The sequence below is a fragment of the Euprymna scolopes genome, chromosome 10, assembly GCF_053919585.1.
Source record: "Euprymna scolopes isolate OS-2025 chromosome 10, ASM5391958v1, whole genome shotgun sequence".
Classification (NCBI taxonomy): domain Eukaryota; kingdom Metazoa; phylum Mollusca; class Cephalopoda; order Sepiida; family Sepiolidae; genus Euprymna; species Euprymna scolopes.
The window spans coordinates 132,299,105-132,322,535 of NC_136491.1; the positions used below are offsets into that span (position 1 = coordinate 132,299,105).

General features: G+C 30.2%; 1 protein-coding gene across 1 annotated transcript in view; it reads left to right on the forward strand.

The window, feature by feature from the left end:
• The window catches only part of LOC145286274 (protein unc-13 homolog B-like), a 597,427-nt gene that overhangs the window by 235,694 nt on the left and 338,302 nt on the right, over positions 1 to 23,431 (forward strand). The window contains exons 4-8 of the mRNA XM_080135112.1: positions 46 to 163; positions 1,964 to 2,087; positions 6,320 to 6,328; positions 13,985 to 13,993; positions 19,259 to 19,270. Of these exons, the coding sequence (XP_079991238.1) occupies positions 46 to 163; positions 1,964 to 2,087; positions 6,320 to 6,328; positions 13,985 to 13,993; positions 19,259 to 19,270 (272 nt within the window). The remainder of the gene's footprint in view (positions 1 to 45; positions 164 to 1,963; positions 2,088 to 6,319; positions 6,329 to 13,984; positions 13,994 to 19,258; positions 19,271 to 23,431) is intronic.

Sequence of the window (23,431 nt, forward strand, 5' to 3'; positions counted from 1 at the left end):
AACAAATTTGTATCTAACTCTCAACTCATTTCTAAAATATTATAGTGAAACCATGAGACTTGACACCGGCTTGATTATTGAGGTCTGGAACAAAGGGATGCTGTGGGACAGCCTTCTCGGACTCAATTGGCTCCCACTTCGAAAGATTCACCATTCAAATCAGGTAAGAATTTTGCTATTCCAAAACTATTTTCTATTGAAAAATATATTTATGTAAAATAATTCTCTATAGTTTTTGTCTACAATTTCATCTCCATATTTATAACTTTTTTTTCACAAATTCAAACACGATTTTAATCCACTAATCAAAAAAAAAAAAATTCTAATCTACTGTAAAAAAAATATTTTAATCAACTATAAAAAAAATTCTAATCCACTGTAAAAATATTGAAAAACTACTGGAAATACCATCATATATCAAATGATGCTGATAAAATATGCTAACTTTTCATATAATAGACTACCTGAAAAATATAAAACAACTTCCAACTATTATGGGAGAAATACACAAATGACACCCAATTCTCAAAACCATATCATTTTTCTTGTTTAAACAAGGAAATTGATCAGAAAGTTTTATAATACCACAGATCTGCAATGTTTGTATTTGGATTGTTCTGACTACTATTTTCATCTTGAGTGTTTTTTTTATAACATTTTGGCCTATGTAACCTCCAACCTTCTTCAGATGTATCTTATCAGACTCATATCTTTCTGTCGAACTCGAGGAATCTGTACAGAATTTTGAGTGGAACCCTCTATTTAATTGATAAGAGTAGCATGTTCTCGTTTCATCAGCCATCAACAAGATAAATTTGAAGAAGGTTGGAGCAGGAATGTTATAAGAATAAGAATGAAGGTGGGACCAGTAAGTCCAAATAATACACATAATACAAATTATAAATCCGCATCTAAAAAGTTCAGAATCATAATAGTCTTGTTTGTCTGATGTGAGCCCCCCATTTTATTCAATGTTTTAAATCCTCTCATAGTAGTTTTCTACATCTAATTGCCGATCTCATTAATTCTTACATTGTGTTTGAGATTTGATGAGTGATGTGGTGTACTCATTAGTATACCACAAAATAATGAATCATTAAATAACAATTTAAGTTCTTTCGATTTTAACTGAATATTCTTAATGATTAATACTCCATATTCTTCTTGAATGAAATTTGGCATTATTTGGATGTTTTATTTATAGACTCTATACTATAATTAGAATTAAAATTTCCAGTCTTAAAGAGTAACCACTAAAACATGGATTATCAAGAAAAGACAGTCTTCACATGGACCATAGAAACTTAGCTCATTTAAGCGTGCAATACACACACAGGTTTTCACATAGACCAAGCCCCTATTAGTATTAACATATTTCTTTCAGCAAAATAAAAAAATCAGAACATATGAGTGTCCAGAAAGTTGTACATGGAAGATGTTAATGTTGTAGTGCTTTTATCCCCATGCATATTGATGTCAAATTGTTTTTAATATGAAGCAAATGAGTAATGTCGATATTAATGGAAGCAGAAGACATGTAAGTTTGAATAATTGTATATTTAACAAGTGTTAAAATTAGTGAATCCATGATAAGTGGTTGGAATTTATCCTATTTAGAACAGATTACAACATCCAATATTATATCATGCTCTATAGAGTATCGTATTGATTGTGCGACAGCAAAATGTTATGCACTTTAGTTTTGTTGTATACAATAACGTCAATATGCGCACAAGATGTAAATCAGATGGAATACTTCTGTCACATCTGGAGAAGTGCTGCTTAAAGTACTTTTTGACTTGACAAGTTCAACAGAAATGTTACATCAAGTTATGGCATGACAGACCGCTGGAAATTCTACATCAAGCTTAGGTGGAGCAGACCAAAGAACAGTTTTTTTTTTACAAATGAGTGAAGCATCTTTAAACAAAATATATTTTTTTAATGAAATTATATTTTTCAGGAAGGTCAGGGTAAATGGTTTTCCTTGGATGGTGAATTGATTATGAAAAATGGAGAAATTGTTGGAACGCGGGGATCCACTGGGCACAGCATCCTTATTGATGCCAGATTTGAATTGCCGTATGGTAAGAGATTTCTTTTCTCTCCTGTAAAATTGTATACAATACAAATGGTTTTAGTTTTTAGAAAAATTAAAGACATAAATATTGAAAAACTGTATTACTAGGTTGGTGCAAAAATGTTATTTTTGGACGTTCAACTTCAAAAGATCATAACTCCTTTCATAATAAACTTCATTAATCGAAATAAAAACTATCAGAATCGACACATTTTTGCTAACGAGAAACAAGTTTAATTCCATTAGCATAGAAATCAGGAGTTCTGAAAATGATGAAGTTATTGAAAACTGATTTGACATCATCTCGCCTTTTGAAGCATTTTTCACACAGGAAGTTGTTAAGATTATCAGTGGGCGAGAAGTCTGGTGAATATGGCAGATAAGGCAGTCTCGTAGCCCAATTCGTTCAGTTTCTGCAGAGTCAGTTGAGCAACATGTGGGTGAGTGTTGTCAAGGAGGAGAATTGGTCCCTTCATATTGACCAATACGTTGGAGCTTCTGGTGCATTTCGTCAATTTGTCAGCAGTACTTCTCCGCCATAATCATTTCCCCTGGATTCAAGAAGCTGCGATATATAAGACCGGCCACAGACCAACAAACAGCCATCATAACATTTTTTTTTTTTTTTTTTTGGTGCATTTGGTAATGTTGTGGAGCTTCTCTAGCATCTAACCACTATGCCGAATGTCGCCCATTGTCGTAGAGGATCCATTCTTCATCACGTCACAATCCGCTCAAATGGGTCGTTTTTGTTGTGCAAGAGGAGCGTAGAAGACACCTCAAAATGATAACATTTTTGATTATCGTTGAATTCATGCGGCACCTATTTATCCAACTTTTTGACTTCCTTATTTGCTTTAAATGGCAAACGACTGTTGAATGGTTGACCTTGAGTTCAACAGCAACTTCTCGTGTGGTTTTACGAGGATTGGCTTCAATTAAGGCTTTCAAATGTTCATTATCAACCGCAGTCGACCGGCCGTGACATCCTTATCTTCGAGGAACCACTGTTGTGCCACACGTTCGTTAGTGGTTCCTAGGCCAAATGCATCATTCATATCACAAGCTTTCTCGACAGCTTTTTGGCTTAGTTTGAACTGGAACAAGAAAATCATGCCGATTTGAATTTTGTCAAAAAGCCTGCGAAAAAAATTAAGAGATTAGGAACAGTAACAGATTACATGATTCAATAGACCGAAAAACGTGCTTCAAAATGATATATAACATGGCTATATATATCAATGAATGAATTCAGAAATCGTATCTAAAAGTAACATGTGAGAAAACGATATTGTTTTTGCACTAACCTAATATTTGGATTGTTTGGACAACTGTTCTCATCTTTGGTGTTATCATCACAATGTTTTGCTTGATATAAGGTGTCTTGACAATGATTCTTATTAGTGCATGGTGGAAATAAGGTTTTATTTTGTCCAATACACCATAGTCATTAAAATTTAAAATATGTGATGTGTTTATGAAACAAAAAAAAAATGAGTCATTTCCATTTGACACAACGCTCTTTCTATTTTATAAACATTTTTGAATTCTAATGACTATGGTTTGTTGGGGGGGAAACACCATTCAACAATCATTGTGAAAACAATAAGATGAAAACAGTAGTCTGACCAATCCAAATAGCGTCTATTAATTCTTATTTAAAAAATTCAGAAACAAACTGCATTAGATCTAAAAATTGAATTTTCCAAATTTGACGTTGCCGGAGAACAGTTTTAATATCACTCTGTTGTTCAGAATTCATTGATTTGGCTGTGTTCTAGTTTGTCCTATTGATGCAAATGTGACAATAGATCCAACTTAACAGTGATGAAAGGAATGAGAACAATGAAATTAGACCTGGAAGCAATCAGTGGTTCTCAAATCAATGCTCTAGGTGGTGGAATTGTGAGTGTCTGGCAACTGCTAAGTCGGATATTGGAAACTGTGAAACATACCCATATAAGTGATGGTTTTTGCTCATGATGAGTTGAATTGGCTGTTAATAAATTTACAATGTTGGGCTGAGGTAGCCTAGTTATGCCTGTCCATAGGTGATTTTTCAGCATACTGTGACCAATCATGGTTATATTGTTGAATGTCAGACATGTAGGCCATTAAAAAAGATAAAGAGGATGTGCACTGAAGAAGCATACTAATCAGATAATAGTTGATATTAGTATGCTACTTCTGACAGCTGAAAAACTGGCTCAGCACTGAGAAATAGCACAATTTTGTTCTCAAACATGTGATGAAGCTCTCTAGAGTATATACATAATCAAAAAATAATCAATGTTTCAATTTTATTTTCTCATGGAAATTGACATTGAACTAAAATTACATTTTTTTTTTATTGCTTTAAAAATATTGATAATCATTTGCCATTTTCCTTGTTTTATTCAAATGTTAAAAATAAAACTTATTTTTCTTTTAAATATTTTAGTACAAAATATAATAAAGAACTTTTTTATTGATAAAATTTCAATCAATAAATTAACAATTTTCATTAAAAATTGTGTTAATAGTTTGATTAGAATTGTTTAACTATCTCCCTTTTCATTTTCTTTTTAAAAAATAACTCTTCTAAAATAAAGGCAGGTTTCATATTTGCTTAATTGTATATATTCATATTTGGTTATGTTGTGAATATCTTTATAAAATTATTAATGTGGCTGACTATGACAAGATTGGAATGCATGATCACCGAGTCTATAGTCGAGTGTATTGTTACATGAAGAAGCGTTTGCTTGAAATTAGATGATAATTTATTGCTTGCAAATTTATCTTGTAATATTTTTGTTATTTTTTAGCGATAACTTTTAATTACTGGTATTAATTAGCTCCCTTGGGTCTTTAAGAGTTGCCACTCATTACATGCAATAAATCTTGAACAATACATATGTAGGAAAGGAAATTCAGGCATATATAATGGAGACAACTTTCCAAGGTTCAAGGGAGCTAATTAATACCAGTAATAAAGTTATTGCTAAAATGTTACAATATATAAAAATGAAATAAAAGTCCAAATTTTTGTTTTATTTCTATGCCAAACAGTGATTTATTTATATTTCTCACAGCATTCGTTTTGTAAAGTCAAATTTTACTTTGAAATAAATTGATTTACGTTCATGTTATTTTTTTCTCAGTATTCATTCCAATTTTGAATACAATACAGAAATAAATTAATGAAAAAAAAACCTTCTGCCTGAATACTCTGCCTACTCTGTTTTTGTCAACTAATCACTTGTTTCTATTTGGATGAAGACACAAACTCCAAAAACACCATAATATTCTAATAGTATATAAATTATCTATGGAAATCATATAGTTTTGAAATTTATCCTGTTATTATCCCAAGTATTTTCATTGTAAGTATTACACACATACATATATATAGGAGATAGAGAATGGAAAGGAAAATAAAATTCTGAGTTTTATTTATAATCATGCTAAAAACTGTTTTTGTTTTATAAAGTGAAATTTTACTTTTCAAATGAAATCATTTACATTCATTAGAAAATATAGTTTTCTTTTTCTCAGTATTCATTCAATTCAAAATTTTTAACCTCCATGCAAATATAAACTGTTATATTTTGAAAAGTCGTAAGTAATGCACACCACAATCACTAAGAAAAGAATTACTGACTTAAATTTAAAAGTAAATGTGAAAAAAAAAAAAAAAAATAGTGAGACTTATTACACTGCACTAATGACTAAAAGGTCTTGAGAATGGTAAACAAACAAACAAACAAAGCATGTCAAGTTATTGAATTTAGTTTCAGTGATAAAACACATTTACTTGGGATAATCAAGGGAGAGATTAAATACTATATATATATTTTTTGTTTATGAAGATTTTGATGTTTCCATTAGAATAATTTTTTATTTTTGATGATGAGAGTAATACTTGTTAAAAAAAACCTAAACATTTAAAAATGTATTTCGATTATTCAGTATTGTCTTTATTTTCACAAAATTGCAGCTAATTTTAACTTCTAACCTTCTCCAGGTTCATATTTTGACTTTAACAACATGTATTGTAAAGGCTTTCAGAGTTATCAGCAGTTAAAATTCCATTGAACATCCAGGGGATCAAGGTTACTCTGTTGTCACTAGACACCCCTTGCAATGTAATCAGTCTTCATCTAAAAATTCACAAGCATTATTTTTGTGTGAAACATGACATTCTCTATATTTGATCTGTTGATAAATTTTCTTTTCTTTTTCTTTTTACTTCTGCAGGTTATGAAGGTAATTATTTTTTTTCATTCTATAATTGTTTTAAATATCATTTCTGAATGTTGTTGCTTTATTGTCTTGTGAAGTGTCTGAAAATAGTTTTGTACAAATCTTTGTTGCTTTTTCATTCTTAAAAAAAAACAACAACAAAAAAACCCCTAGATTTCAGTTAAAACAATGCAGCACTTCATTTCAGAGTTTCCATTCTGTTAAGGTGTGTTTGCATTGGTGTAGCATTATCACCCAAACCAAACCTGTTCCCTGTTTGACACTAGTGTTGAATTTAAAGGGAAGAACTCAACTTGTTTATTCACTTAATATCAGCACAAAAGTTGTTTTAGTATAATATGAGTAAAGCAGTTGTTCTCCTTTGGCTATAAAAGAATGCTTTTTATTTCTTAGTTAAATTCATTTAGGAATGAACAAATCTGTTTTTATGCTTGTGTGATTCTGGCACAGTAACTTCATTTTTTAAAATGTATCCAGTATATTCATATATTTAACAATGGAAATTCTATTTTAACTGTAATTGTGACGGATCAACTTATGATCACCTCCTCTTATAGAAAAGCCTGAACAAAACGTTTTTTTACTCATTTAGCTACAACCACTATGAATAATTTCCTTTCTTCATCTGCATACCTAGAGCTAAACAAAATTTCCATTAGTAGAGTTTTGCTCAAAGAACACCCTTTCTGTGGGTCACAATACTACAGAGCTGCTTCCCAGCTGATTACATTGTTATATTCAAGTTCAATGTTTACAAATTCCTGTTGAACAGTCCTCTTAAATAATAAAATTCTGGCCAGTTCCAATCGCTATTCACCTGACAAATTCATTTACACTTATACTTGAGTTTGCTTTTTTGAGAAATGATGACTAAAAATAAAAAAATACTAAGAGGATTACCCAGAATTATCCAGAGTTATAGACAACAAAATAGAAGAGGCTAAAATGTGTATATAGCATCTTTTTTGAAAGCTTCTATTACTTGCTAGCACCCATTCCATCTTTCCTCTTCACTCTGTCCATTCCTCTCGTTTCAATGTTTCTGATAACTTCCAGGTTGTCCTCGACGGTCGTATATCTAAACAATATGATAGAAATGCGGAAGTGCCTCAGGGGTCTATCCTTGGACCTCTATTGTTCCTAATATTTATTAACAAAACTGCCTCTGAGATAGGTATATATGCTGATGACACTACACTCTATAACAGGCATGGCAGGAAAACAAATGAACACATAACTAAAGAAATGGCAAAAACACTAGAGGATGACCTCAATCTGTAGTGGAATGGGGACAAAAATGGATGGTCACATTCAATGCTGCCAAGACTAAACTGGTTTCCTTCAATAATTACAAGAAACCTTCTCTGCCACCAATAGCAATGGCCAGTGTCTCCCTATCTGAGAGTACATTTTTCAAACTGCTTGGCCTAACATTCACAGGAAACATGAGTTGGAACAATTACATTGAAATCATTGCCAGGGCTGCTGCGAAAAAGGTAGGCTCTCTCTACCGTGCTAGAAAACTACTGACACCTGAAAGTATCCTGTACCTCTATAAGGCCACCATTCGCCCATGTATGGAGTATTGCTGTCACATTTGGGCTGGTGCATCTGCTACTAGTCTCTCGCTCCTAGACAAGGTTCAAAAGAGTCGCCAATCTGATAGGCCCTGAACTGGCATCTAAGCTTCAGCCTCTGTCCCATCGACAAAATGTTGCATCCCTCTGCCTGTTCTACAAGTATTTTAATCGTGAATGCTCTGACGAACTGCAGACACTTGTGCCCCCATGACATAGACACTCTCGACAAACCCCGACAGGCAGTTAAATCCCACCCCTACGCAGTAGAGATCCCTAGATGTAAAAGATCTTTCTACTCCAGTAGTTTCTTCCCCAGAACCGCTAGACTCTGGAATTCCATTCCAGGTCCCTGTTTTCCCAACTGTACTGACATACAGAAGTTCAAGTGTGACGTGAACCGACATCTTGCTGCCCAAATCCCTACATAGTGCCCCAGTAGTTGCTGCCCCTGATAGTAGCCCCCTACACCAAAGTGTCAATTTGCCTTGTTTGGGGTAAAAATGTAATAAAAAAACAAAAAGAAACCATTGATATCTATTACTAATCAAAGTATTACTATGTGTATGTATGTGTGTACATACATACACACACACACATATATATATATATATATACACACACACAAGTGGTAGGGCAGAAATAACAGGTGTTTTTGTACAATTTGTATTTGTAATAACAGGTATTATTTTTGCCTTATATATTGATGAGCTATAGACCCCAGTGGTTTCAAGAGTAGGGGAAATCTTTCACTACTACTCTCTATGTTGGACTGAAAAATACCATGTTAACTCTATTCATGAATAAATGATCCAATGTAAACTATTTTTGAGAGAAAATGCAGTCAGTTGTTTCTATGTCTATACCAGTTATGATTTATGCACATCTACACATGTTGGTAAGTCCATTTTCTCGGATATCCACATAAAAAGTTTTGATATGTGTATTACTTGTGGGGGCAAATAAATTCTGTTATATTTTCATTGTAATGGAATGTGCCTCTCTTTTCTTATATAGACTTAAATATAAGTGAGCAACGAATTGATGTCTTGCTTGCTTCCGGAAAATCAATTGGCCATCAAACATTTAACTTCCACTCCTCCTCCTGTTTTCAGGGGAGGGGAGGCTGCCTATAACCACCTGTCCTTTTATTCTCCTAGGGTCTCTTCACCCTTGGCTAGTACTGGGTTTTTGTTAGTAATTACTGTTCACTCCTGCTCTAGGAAAATTACTTACTATACAAAGACCGATTCCAATATGACTTTCCCATTAAATGAGACACTTTCTTTTACAAAAAAACGAATATCTTTGGGTGGTCTGATTCTGCCAACTCTCTGCACTACTCTTCTCTTTTGGCCTAGCATCTACCACTGCAATGTTCACCACTCACATGCATAAGTGAAATATGCTGCTCTGTACTTTTTTACGCAACCATTTTATATAAATAAGTCTTTTAGTTTAAATTTTGTTTATCTCTTTTGTGTAGAAACAATTAAGAAATAAAGATTACTAGTATCCTTTTCCAGAAAATTCCAACTTGTATTTGTTTGTTTTTCTAAAAATTCTGTGCCCCTCTCTCTGTAACCTAATGCATTTACATGTATATATGCGAACCTATGTAAATCAAACAATGCAAATACCAACCCAATGCCAATATGTTGCAATGTATTCTCGGCAACAGCTGAGTCAATGACTGGACAAAAGCTCAACAAAATGAAGTTGCTAAAGTAATTGAAAATCACATTTTTAACATCAGCCTTATAGTAATCTTTGGGATTGCGAAAGATCTTAATGAAACTTGATAGAATAAATATTATGAATCTCCTTTTTCATCCAAAGAGGAAATACCAGATGTAGTTTTCACAGACAACATTAAAAGGTAGTATTTTTAATAGATTGATATTAGGAATAAAAAATTTAAACAATGAACTAAATCCCAAAAATGTCGACGGTTGTGGCAAAAACTAATTCGAATTACAAATTCTGAATAACTTTCAAACTTGAAACAGGGATGATTCTTTTAAATTACCAAAAATCAATTTCAGATATTCTCCTAACTTGACCATCTTTTTAGTAGGAACTATCAGCTATAAATGTTGTATATATTTATTCGTGATTACTTAAAATAAATATAAGAGTTTTACAAAAGGTACCAGAAAAATTACACAATGAATGTGGCACCAGGCTAAGTTGAGTGAGGGATGGTGGCCGTGCATCATCCTTTTAGTCTATTCTCTTAAAATAGTTCCAATCACCACAATACCACATTCACACTATGAACATCCTACTTAATATTATCCTCGAGTTATGACGTTTTTTATTTACAAAAAATATTAACGCAATTTCAATTTCATCATTTAGAGTGTTTTTTTTTGTCTTTTTTTTTTTGCTAAAACACAAAAAATAGTATATACCCCCCCAAAAAAAAATAAACGGAATAAAATGAGAGGTGGTTAGTAAGATGCTCCCAAATTGATCTGAATAGAAGTGAGCTGCTCACTCTGTTTCATGGTCTATCCCCTTCCAAAAACAAACAAGTCAGTTCCAAAGTGGAAGTGAGTGCTATAAAAAGAGTGGGTAGTGGTTGTGGGCAAGAGAGGGAAGTGTCTTCAGGGATAGTTGCCAGGTCTGGGAGAGCTATAATTGTTGTAGATTGAATCCATGATAAGTTCTTAACTTAAATGTCACTGATTAGCTGTTTTTGACACACAGAAATGGTTTTCAAAATGAAGGACATTCTATTATCTTGATATCAAACTGTAGAATACATTAAATATTCATTTTACAAAAAGTCTGAAAATGCAATCTACATTATTTAATCATTTCAAGAAATATGATCTTTCAGACAAATCAACTCTATTTTTCTTTCCTTAGGGAATTCCACAGTTATTAATTGCTAAAGGGATCTCTGTCTCAAAAGTTGACAAAATGAAGAACCACAATCTCCAGAATTCAGTTAATTTGAAATACTCTTTCGTTCTTGTTCTGAATTTCTCCTAAAAACAAAAATAAAGAAAATCTGTATGGTATATGTAGCCAGAATGAAATGAAAATATATTCCAAAAATCATATAAATTGATAAAGTAGTTTTATTTTTAAATAAGAAAATCGAATTTTATAAGTAAATGAGGAAGAGGCTTTGTGTGTCATTTTAAAAACAATCTAAACAAAACATTCAAACTTGTGAGATTTATCTTGTAATTCCTACTAATTGCCATTAATCACTTAAAAATTATTTTCTTCATAAATTGATCAAGTAATATTATTTTTATGTGATTTTTAGAATATGATAGTTTGTTCACATGTATGTACATCATACAGATTTTTCTTTATTCTTGTTTTTTTTTAATATAGAAAGAATTCTGGACAAGAACTGACTCTTTCAACCAAAATGCTAAGCTTCTATTGACAATATGAAAAATATTTGTAAAATGTTAATGGGGGGGTGGTGTAGACACTGACTTTTTTGCCTGGCCATTGTGTTTTGTTTAACAAATAATTTCATTCAAATTTTATGAAATTTCTTGAATATTTCCTCACTTTATATGATTTGGATTATGTGAAAATAACACTGAAGACGAGAACAGTAATCTGAATAATCAAAGTAAACAATCCTCATCTCAAATTCAAAACCATAATTTCCTCACATTGTCTTGTTTTGTATTGTTTATATTTTTCACAATAAAATTAAAAAATAAAATACGTTTTTTAAGACTTCAAACTATAATTGTGTTACCATTATTTATATAAATATTCAGCAATTTCACTATTTAACCTCTTTTATTTATAATTTTTATTATTAAAAGGCTAATATGGAGATTCATGTCAGCGATAGATTGGGATAAAAAATAAGTTGTGTATAGACAATAAAAAATATTTTTTGTGGTGCTTATACAGTATAACGAAATTTCCAAAAATTACCGTTTAGGTAAAAACACTATCATGTATTTGTGTCATGTCGATATTAGTAAAAAAAATTCTCCAAATTACAATAAAATATGAAGTAGAAAAATAATTACTAGTAAAAATAAAATTTATCAAATTATTATGTAAACATATTTGTTGAAAATTTTAAGTCCATGTGAGGTGACTGTAGTCAATGATTTTGACAAAATAATTGTAATCGAACATTTCAAAAAAGAAAATAGCGGACTGCTAATATTTGTTCTTTCTGAATAAAAATTAAAAAAAAATATTTTTAATAGTTTTAGCAGATCTACGGTATCATTTTTTTTTTGTAATTTTTAGGATTTTTACTAAATTCAACATGATGCATAAGTAAAGTTTTTTTTTTTTTTTTTTTGAGAAGGCAAATTTAAATTTAAATAAATCAGAAATATATTTCTAATATAAAAATATGTTTATTCCAAAAATTAATTTTTGGAATTTATAATTTAAATACAATTTCAGGCATAAGGCCTTGTGGTTTGCATCTATATGGTGTAATTTAGACATCCAATTTTCACATTCTACATATCTAATTAGGCTGTATTTCGGCAATAACATGCCAAATGTTGTATTCCAAGCGGTTTATTGTGCCTGGTTTATCATTGTAGATATGGGGCTTTACATATTACGAAAAAAATAATCTAATGGGGTTAAATCGCACAACCCAGGTGGCCAGTAGAAAGGTCTATTTCATTAAATTATTCGTTTATTAAATGTTTTTCTCAGTAAATTGATTGTATCATTAGTAAACACTGTTTGGATGTCAATTTCTTCATGAATTACTAAACTAAACTCAACTGAAAATAACCAATAGTTGCCAAATTTGCAATTAAAAAAAATAGTTATGAATTTAAAGTTTACTATCTCTAAAAAAAAATAATGGCCTTGTATGTAATAGTGCTTTTTTGCTGAACTGCATTTTTTAGAATTTTATTCTACTGCACAGGCATTATTTTGATTTTTAAAAGATTATGGCATGATAAACAATTTGCAGTTAAAATCTATTTAATATCATATATGAAATTTGATGAAAAAACACTTTTTAAATTAATATGTTAGTATAATTGAGATTTCCAAGGATTGTCAATGGTTGTTGTTTTTTTTGGGTTTTTTTATTTGTATTGCTCATGACACAAAAAATGTTAAGTAGTTTTTACTTTTACTATGTGATACCAAAGAGATTTTATCCCCAAAACGTTTGTGTCCTAATCTTTAAAAAATTAAAAACAATTATTATCATCTATACACAATTTTCAAAATATTTGTACCTTATGCGAATCCCAGCATATATTTATTAAAACATTAAAGATGTTTCAATAATCGTTTTTAAAAGAATTAATGATTCATAAGTACTTTTTTCATAAAATTACTTTTGACACCCCAAATAACAATGACTAAAAAATATGTACTCGTATATTTGAAGTGTTTTATTCTTTTTGTCATAAAATCTTAAATATTTGATAAGAATTATACCAAAACTTGTATTTTTCTTTTCATGCTACAAAGTGACTCCCATCCCCAAAAATCTATCCATCAAGATTGCTTTGCTTTAAATTATTTTTAAGATAACTCTACAGATAAAACTCTAGAATGGAGATTATGGTTCGTTGGGTGTAAAGTTTATTCAGAAGCACATCTTTTACTGATGGGACAATCACCAACCTGCCTTTGCATATTATTGAACACTGATAAAAGAAAGCGTTGAATATTCATGATTCAAACATGATGGACATGTTAGGAATAAACAGAAGTTTATTTCTATTAAATATAGTTGGATTGCAAAATATATTGTAAATTTTATCAATGATTTCATGATTTACATTTTTTTTTTTTTTGTTACTCTGTATTATCTATATAATAAAGTCAATATTCCCTCTATTTTATTTGGCATTATAATTTTTGAAATTGTGAATTTTATTAGTGAATTCATGGGTGGCATTTTCCGGGTGTTTTTTTTTTTGTTGTTTTGTCTTTTTTTTTTTTTTTTTTTGTTTTTTTTTTTTGTTTTTTGTCTCTGTTAGTATATTCAATCTATTCTTCTGAAAGTTTCACTTAAAATGTTATGCAATATTGAACTCATGAATTTTGTTTTCTTTTTCATCCCCCACCTGTACACACATTGATTGGATGACAGACTGGGAAGGTATTTATATTTAAATTTTTTCATCTTATTTTCTACCTCTTTTGTCTTATACATAATGGTCAAAGAAATGTAATCATTATTTTTTTTTTTTCTGGGTTAGTTTTCATAGAAATGATACCAAAATGGATACATCTTTTTGGACCATCTGTTATTTGCGATTAAATAAAAAAAAATTTTTTTTTTCATTTCACGTAATCAAATGATCTAATCCAATGCTTGGTTTGTATTTCATAGAATGGAATTCAAGGATACTAATTCAGTGAAATGTCTGTTCAAACTCATAAATACAAACAGATTTTTTATTGTTTTTTCTTTTTCCTTTTTTCGTTTTCTGTTCCATGTTTCTATTCTTTCTTTTTCCTTGATTTTTTTTTCTTTTCCTTTTGGTTTTAAAGAATTTACATGTAGTTATTTCATGAGAATTCATTTCATTGTAAATATGAAAAAATATTTTTAAAACGTGAAAGTTGGTTTCTTCACTTTGATTAATTAGATTCACCATTCTGCTTACTCTGCTATAATCATCAGCACAATGAAGACCTCCCCCTCCTCTTGCTCACTATTCTATCTCCATTAGTTTAATTTCAATAAACTCAGAAGTCGATTTGATATTTATATCTTAATAGACTTAGATACAACCATTTGATTTTTTTTCTATCATCGGATAATAATACAATCCATGAACTGCAGGACTGCTTTCCAGCGGACCACAACATAATCATTTTCAAGTTCGATGTAAATAAGTTTTTGTTGAGACATCCTCAAATTCTACTCCATTTCCACCACTATGATCATGATGTGGTCGCACAGACCACCTGATACTTATTAACCCGTATCCCCGAGTGGCTTTCTGGCCTTGATAAGTGGTGACTCCTATAAAAAAACTGTTTTTTTTCTCATATTCCACCTGCTTAGTTGGCTATAACAGTCAAATATGCTGACTGTATCTCTACATAAAGATAAGGTCATTTATTGACCATGGCTGACAACCTGTCATGGCTAATAACGGGATCCTGGTTGCCTAAATGGTCACATGATTTGCACTCAGATATGTGTGTGCATGTGTATGTAAATAACTTTTTTTTAAAAATTTTCTTTTTAAACTGAGAATGAGATGGGTGTGGGTAGGAAATATTTCTCTCTTTCTTGGTTTAAAAGTAAAGTTGTTTATGATCAGTGTACGAGTCTGGTTATCACCCCCCCCCCCCGTCTTCTCTCTATACTGATTTATTTTATTTCTAGCAAAATAATAGGATCGGCTGTTGTAAATCTTTGCTCATTTTTACAGATCATTAAGACATGAGGCAGTTTCTTTGTGCGCGATTGTTGATGTAAATCTTGTAAAAAGCTTTGTTAAAATTTTACATGAAAGAAATATGATTTGTTTGGTAGTCATTATTTTTTTAAAATTTATTTTTTTGGTGAATGCTTTTATCACCAATGGAAAAGTTTGAAAAATCTAGAATCAAGATTAAACACAATATCAAAATAGAATGTATGAGTGAGGGTTTTTAACTAAAGAATAGAGATGCACATTTTTTTATTCTAATAAATATCTGTGTGTACTGATATAGCAAGAAATATATCTACTCTGATTTCGTCATGGAAAAATGAATGGATAAAAAATGTGTTGGAAACTAGCAGTTATGAATAAAATAAAGATTTATTCTGAGGTGAATCAATGTCCCTGCTCAACGATTTGACCACACACTAATTAAGTAGCTTCCATGTGTCCCCTAAGGAACTTCTTTACCTCTTTGGTAATCATAGCTGGTCAGAAGAGAGAACCTAGGATGCATTGAAGAAAGGCATAACTTCTCGCTCTCGTGTCCCTCTCCATTAGATACTCCAGCACTGACAATCTTCACTGGAGACCTTCGACAGCCTAAAGAACTTTTAAACTCTTAATTTTCTTCACTTGGACACCATCCAACTTTCTGATGCTGAAACAAGCAATTTTGTTGTTTTAAAATAAGTTTCGTTTTTGCTGCCGTGCTACCTTTTCATTTACTACCAATATGTACAGGTGTATCTTACATCACTAAAAGCCCACTTAGTGTTGAGGGGAGGTGAAAATGCAAATCACAAGTTAAACAACGCCTGTCATCTTATTACAGAAAGAAATCCTCAACTCTAACTTAAAAGTCGACATTCTGTAGTTAGTTTTTGTATTTTTTATCCTCAGAAATGATCATTATCATGTGAGAAATGAAACTTGATTATTCTATATGAATATACATGCAAACATTGGCGAGCATTTTTAGTTTACATGCTGGCATGTGTTGGACAGGTTTTCTAAATAAATTTCTAAACCAACCTATCTCTGATCAGGTCTTTATTTATCTTTTCTTTTTCTCAAGTCCATTCCTATCACTCCTATGCTTTCCATTCAGTCATCCCCTATGAACTGAACCTGCTGTCTTTACTGAAATCTACTACACCAAAAATTCTCATCTATTCTTTGAACGTTCCAATACCATCAAAGTCTCCTGTTCTGCACATATTTCTCTATATTTTCCAGATTAATTTTCCTTTGAGATCATCAAACCAAAGGTTGTCTTTAAGATTCACATTACATATCTCTCCTAATTCTCATGTCATCTCCTTCCATACTGCACAATTCATCATTTTATTCTTATAAGGATTATAAAACATGGAAATTATTTTTTTTGTCCAGTTTTCTTTTTAATTTGACAAATATATTTTCATGTGTTTTCAAAAATAACCTTAACATAGAACAGTTTTGTGAATAAATTATAGAAATATTTTCTATTTACTTTATTCATCTTTTAATATTTTATATGTATATTTTATTCTCTCATTTGAATATCTATGGCACAAGTGCACTATAGATCACTGAACATCTTTTTTTCATTTTCAAAATATTTATATTAGCAGAAAGGTACAGACAATCGAAAATGAATGCTGGTTTTCTAATCAAACTTTTCTGGTTATTAAAAACAAGTTCAATAAAGTAACAAAATATAACAGAAAACATCAAATAATGAAACATTGAATTTAATTGAAATTGTAAAAAATTTAGCTATAATATTTCCAAATAAATTATTTTCAAAATTTACAATAAAATCTACCTTTTCATATTGAAATAAAAAAAAAAAGGATAATGCACGAGTAAAATATAACGTTAAATTTAGAATATTATCAAAGATTTTTATATAACTTAAAAAAAAATTCTTGAATTAAATAAAAGGAGTCTTTAGATTGTAGCAGTCATTTATTTTAGAATATTTTGTTATATATGAACTTTTTTTAAACAAGCATGAATTTTAGATTATCTTTCCTTTCCGCTAGTATTCCAAAAATGAAAACAAAATACTTTCAGCGAGTGTTGAAGTGCATTTGTTCTATAACAAACAGATGAAGCACTATGTAATTTGTATAGTAAGGGAGATAATTCAAGATTATCTCTCCGAATTAGCTCCCCTGAAATATTTTTTGCAAAAGGTTGCATAGGTGTTACTACTAGTAGTTGTTTAAAAGACAACATAATAAACCAGCAGGAAAATTGAGAAACAATTAGGATTTAAAGTTTTTTTTTTTATTATTAAATGTTGTAATTTTCTTTTTAATTTGACAATCTTTGTTTTCCCTTTATATATCATGTCCAAGATTTTGATAAGCCAGTACCTTAAGGGAAGAGCAATCTGGTCTGGAAAATATGTCTGGGTAGCCCCATCAGCATTCCTCTGTATGGGTATCTCAGGCAATTAGCAAGAACTTAACCCCTTTCCCAAGGGAAGAAAGCAAAGCTTGGGAAAGTGGACCTATTGAATGGCCAAAAGACAGAAACTTTTTCAGCGTTATTTGAATTTTAGACATAATTTAATATTAGAAACATAAGTTTTTAAAAATTTACTTCAAAATGATTTTGTTTCTATAAAAAGATGAGGCCACTTCACATGTGTGTTTGTCACATTAACGTAATTTTAATAAGTACACATTAAATTACTATTTATATTTATTATTAATCCAATATTTATTGAAATAAAAAAAATATAATTGCATGAAATAAAAAATAAAAATTTAATCCCATAAAAATTGCTTTATAAGATTAATTCGCTACAAGGTATTTCGGTTTATTCCTAAACAGTTGAGACATTTCAATATTCTGTGAATAGTTGAAAAAAAATGAACTATTTGGCAGGCCTTTGAAATCTAAAAGGAATTTGAAGCATTTAAACAGTCAAACAGAAAGTTACTTTTAGCTTTTAAATTCTTAGAAAATCCTCACGTATCAAGATTAGGAAAATTTACGTCAAATAATTTTATAGATTAAGGCAACATTACCTTAAAAATTATTTATAGTTTTAAAATAATTTGGTTTAATTAATAATTTAATGACTAAATGATACTGTAATAATTGCAGAGTCAATTATTCACTAAGTAATATAAAAAGCAAGCGAAGATTATAAGATGAGAATTTTATAAATATTTTTTTAAAGCTACTCAGAAGCACAGAAAATATATGCTTTTGGCAAAAAACAAACTATCTGTTAATTTCATATTGTGCTGGAAAAATAACAAATAAAAGCTGAGCTCCAAATTCTGTCACTTGGCTTCTTTCAAACACACTATAAGGGAGCATTCAACCGACTCTTTGGCTGGCAACAAACGGCATGATACGCAGCAAGAACCTACAATAAATTTGTGAACACATCCACCCACACAGACTTTTACTAAATATAAGATGACAACTTAATAAGTTTTCCACAGTACATGCCTTACATTTCAGAAGATATGTATACATCTACAATAAGTTTCAACTAGTATTGCACAAAATGGTCAAGAGATATCACTTGTTATTACCAGTGAGCAATCACTGATAACTAGTATGAAACCCCCAAGTGAGTAAATAATAATGAAAAGTTTACACAAATGTAAAAAAAAAAGCGTTCTGATTGAAACACAATTGCATTTGTTTGATCATTCAATAGATTTCTTTTGAAATGAAATGAAATATCGAAATTCACTTAAAAAAAATGAATAAAAAATAATTATTAATTAATGTTTGTGGTTACTGGAATCAAATTTGATAGTATATAGGTGTGTGTGTTACAGTCGCCCAATAAAATATGAATAAAGAAGATATAAAGATTTATATATTTTGCATTAATTTTTTTTATATACATATATTAAACTGTTATGTGTTTTGTTATGTCTTAAATGTTTTGTAACAAAATTATTTTATGCTTAATAATATTTTTTTCTTTCCTTCCTCTTCTCCTTTTCTTCCTGTTTCTCCAGCTGATTGGGAAGGTATTTATCATTGCTCTATCTGTGTAGTTGTAGATTTATTCTTCGTGTATATGTCATAAGTAAAATAATTTTTTATAGATGAGTAGTATGTGTTTTGTATCTACATGTTTGTGTCATTCTACTTATAAATTCTATTAAACGTTATGTTTCTCAATAAATGAAACAAAACAAAAATTATTCTTGACAAAGTTGAATGATTTGGAACTAAAATGTTTTGTCTTTGTTGCTCAAGAAAGAAAAGAAAAATAGAACCCTTATAAACAATTAATAAAAGTTCATCTAACAAATAAAATGACTTCTTTGTTAATTGGTTAGAATTATTTTATTGAATTAATGAAGCAAATACATTTTTAACTCTGTTAGGGATCTACAGTGAAGAGTTGCAAAAGTTGGTTTCCTCAAAGTATCTTGAATGATCCTCTAATTTAACCAGTCTTTTATTTTTCACTCTCTGACCCTCTCTTTCCTTTTATCACTCCCTCTATTATTCCCTCTCTTTCCTAAATCTCTTGAAAATGGTTTTGTTTCTCTTTGTTGTTAGCTTTGTCTAAATGCTCCCAAATGTTTTTGTTTCTAAATCCCCCACACAAACATTTTTATTTTTGTTCTTAGCTTTTACTACCTCCACCCTATGTTTTTTTTTCTTTGTTCTTAGCTTTTTCTGAATCCCTTCCAAAAATGTTTTTCTTTTGTTTTTTTCTTAGTCTTTTCTGATCCCCTCAAATATTTCTTGCCTTTGTTTTTTGTTCCTGATTTTTCTAAATCTTCTCCAAAAATGTTTGTTTCTTCATTTTTTTATTCTTAGCATTTTCTAAATCCAATACATTTGTTTCTTTGTTGTTCTTTACTTAGTTATTTCTACCCACATTTCATTGAGATAATTTCTATAATTGTTTTTAATACATTTATCATTATAATCCCCTACAAGTTCATTTAAATATATTACAAACAGCAATTTCATAAAAATAATACATTGTTGAAAACTATCCATTTTGCTGCTTTAATGAATGAACTTAATTTTCTTAATGAACACAAATACCATTACTATGCTAATCAGATATTTAATTTTTTTGTTGAATAAATCTTCATACTCTAGCTTTATTTTTGAATGAAAATTTCTACTATAGTTTGGATTATTTGGGCTACTATTTTCATCTGGGTTGTTATATTTACAATGTTTCCGCCAATATAACCTCCAATATATAAATTTTTATAACAAAGTTTTTTTTGGGTTTTTTTTTTTATAGCTAAGTAGTGCAAGACCAGAGCTATGAATATTTTTATATTATTTGAACCACCTTTAATAGAAGGAACAGATTTTTGGTGAATTTGTAAAAGTTTGTTTCCTACATTCAAGTTAGTTCATATATATATATACATATATATATATATATACAGTAATAAAATATGTATGGTTTTAAAACTTACTACCTAGCTCTACCTGCGTATTGAGCACTGTTGAAGAAAAGTACTTAAAGTTCACGCATAAATTTATACTTTCGTATATTAATTCCTGTGATTAAATGAAATAGTTATATATATGATATCCACAGATACATGATTTGCCATTTATGACTCCTCAGTGTGGCTAGACTGAGAAAAATTTGAAACCAGGACCCTAGTGACTAACATCTGACACTACTACTGAACCATATACCCCACTAATGGTGGAAGAGATATCAGTTATAAATTAAAGCTTATTTTATTTGCGATCCTGATAATTAGGTTTATCAAATAATTTTTATGGAAAAACATTTATCCTAATGCTAGGTTGGAACCATTGTTCCCTTCACTGGTGTGATACCCCCATGATTGCATATATATGTATAAAATATAATTGTCCATGTGTCTACAACTCCTCAGCATGGCTAAACCTAGTAAAATACACTGACCCATGCACACACATGCAAAAGAAGAACGTTAAAGACTGTAAATTATAATTTACAAGAATTTATTATTTGACAAGAAACTCAGAAAGCAACATTAAAAATTCCTTAATATGCTGAGTTTCAAAGAATGCGTTCTTTTCACCAGAGGAAAGCTTTTAGTAAAATAATTGTTGTAGCAAAACTAAGATTTTTGCTATGCTAGCATAAATTGAAACTGCACAATATGAAACTAATCATATATGGATAAAAGTTTGTTCTTTTATAATAATCTCTATTTCCTATATAGGTTGTATTGAGTTTTTTATCTGGTTATAAATATTAATATTCATATTCTCTTTAAGTTTACAGAAGCTTTTGACTTATAAACTTAATAATTATCTCTTGATTTATATATATACATATAATCTTGAAGAAATGGAGCTACTAACATTATTTTATAAATTTTGTTTACTATTAATATTTTTAAATTTTGATTTTTTTTTTTTTTTTTTTTTTTTTAAGAAAATGTTTAGTGTTTAAATTTTTATAGCACGTTTCAAGCATGTTTGGTGCTGTTCAGATATTATTTTGAGAAAAATATTGTAGTTTTGGAAAAAAGATCGCAACTGAAAAAAAATTCTAGGTTTAATCCTCTTATAAAAGGTTTGGTGACAAATTATAAATGTTGGTAACTCCATTTCTTTAAATATATGTGTTCTGTTACTTTAGAGTGTGTGTGTGTGTGTGTGTGTGAGACCTTGTCTATGTGAGAAAAGGTCTCTACTGAACTACTCTATCAATACAGACTTGAAACTTGATATATAGGGAATTTGAACTTGTTGAACAAATTCAATTTGGTTTTTAACCGGTAAAAATAGCTGCGAAGGGATCAAAATCGATAAAATGAAAACTTGTCAGGGGTAAGTCAACTTAAAATGCTTCTCTATGCATACACAAATATGTTTGTCAGTTAATTTTTAGTTTTGATATCCATCTGTTGGTGGTTCAGATGGTAACAAATAAAGCTGAAGCACTAGATGTTTTGGTTTCCATTCTAGCTGATAGCACCCAAGTCATGTTTTTTTTGTTTTTTTTAAACTTTTGAAATAACTAATATATATTAGGTACAATATAATTGGCTCTATGATAATAAATATGAAATCTGCATAAATTAAAATAATATATTTTAGCATATTTTACATGAAAAGAACTACGAAGATGTAAGTGGTACATTAACATAAGTGACCTTTTGTGCCCAGGAATTTATTTTTCTACATAATCATCATCATTCTCAATGCACTTTTTCCCAGTGGTTAATGATGCCTTGGTTGTAAAAGTCTGAAGAGCACTTTGTCGCCACAGTGAAACCAATCAGTCCATCTTCTAACTGTGCTGACATCAACTGTATTGGCTTTGTAAACATTTAACAGTCACCAGTAGATGCTAGTCGGTTCAATTTTTTCTGCATGGAGGAATTCAATGATGCATCTTTGCTTCTGATTCGCATACATGATGGAAGTTCCTTTCTTAGACTCACTGTAAATATTTGCAACAGGAAGATGAAGCTTTCAGGTCATGAATGCAGGAGTTCAGACACTATAACAATGCAATTTGCAATCCTTATGATCCATTTGGGTGGAACACAAAAGTAGGAAGCGTTACTTTTGGGACATCCCTCTTATTGGGATGAGATTAGTTGTCCAAATAATTCAAATTATCATCTAAAAAATATTGAAACCTAGAAGTCTTTTGTTTAAATTATTTTGAATGTTGTTCTTAATAGCTATAAATGGAACCGCTTAAACCTAAATTCAACCGTTTTGAACCATGTTGTACATGTGAAATTAATCTTCATATGTGATTGCTTTTTTTCTATATACAGGACGTTTTGAAAATTGATAGCATTACTTTGGGATTATGTTCTATATATGTAAAGGAGCCTGTTTGTTGGGGGGGGGGGCTTTTGTAATGCACTTCATTAATAGTCTCATTTTCTTTTTAACCTAATTTTCCCTAGCTTTGCTTTTGGTTTGCGTTATTGGTATATATTTTCCCATATTTGGTTTGATGTATTTTGTTAACTGAAATAAGGGCCAACAATCACAGTATGCTGAGCAGGTTCCTGATGTTGGCTATCAAAGGAGACCCTGCAAATCATGATAGTCAATTCTTTTTTTCTGAGCACCATGGTTTTGATTTTAATTTTTTTTCAAGTTCTTGTTTTTTTTAAGAATGTGTCAACACTATGTTCAGATTTATTTTACCTGTGATTCTATCAGAGATATAATAATGT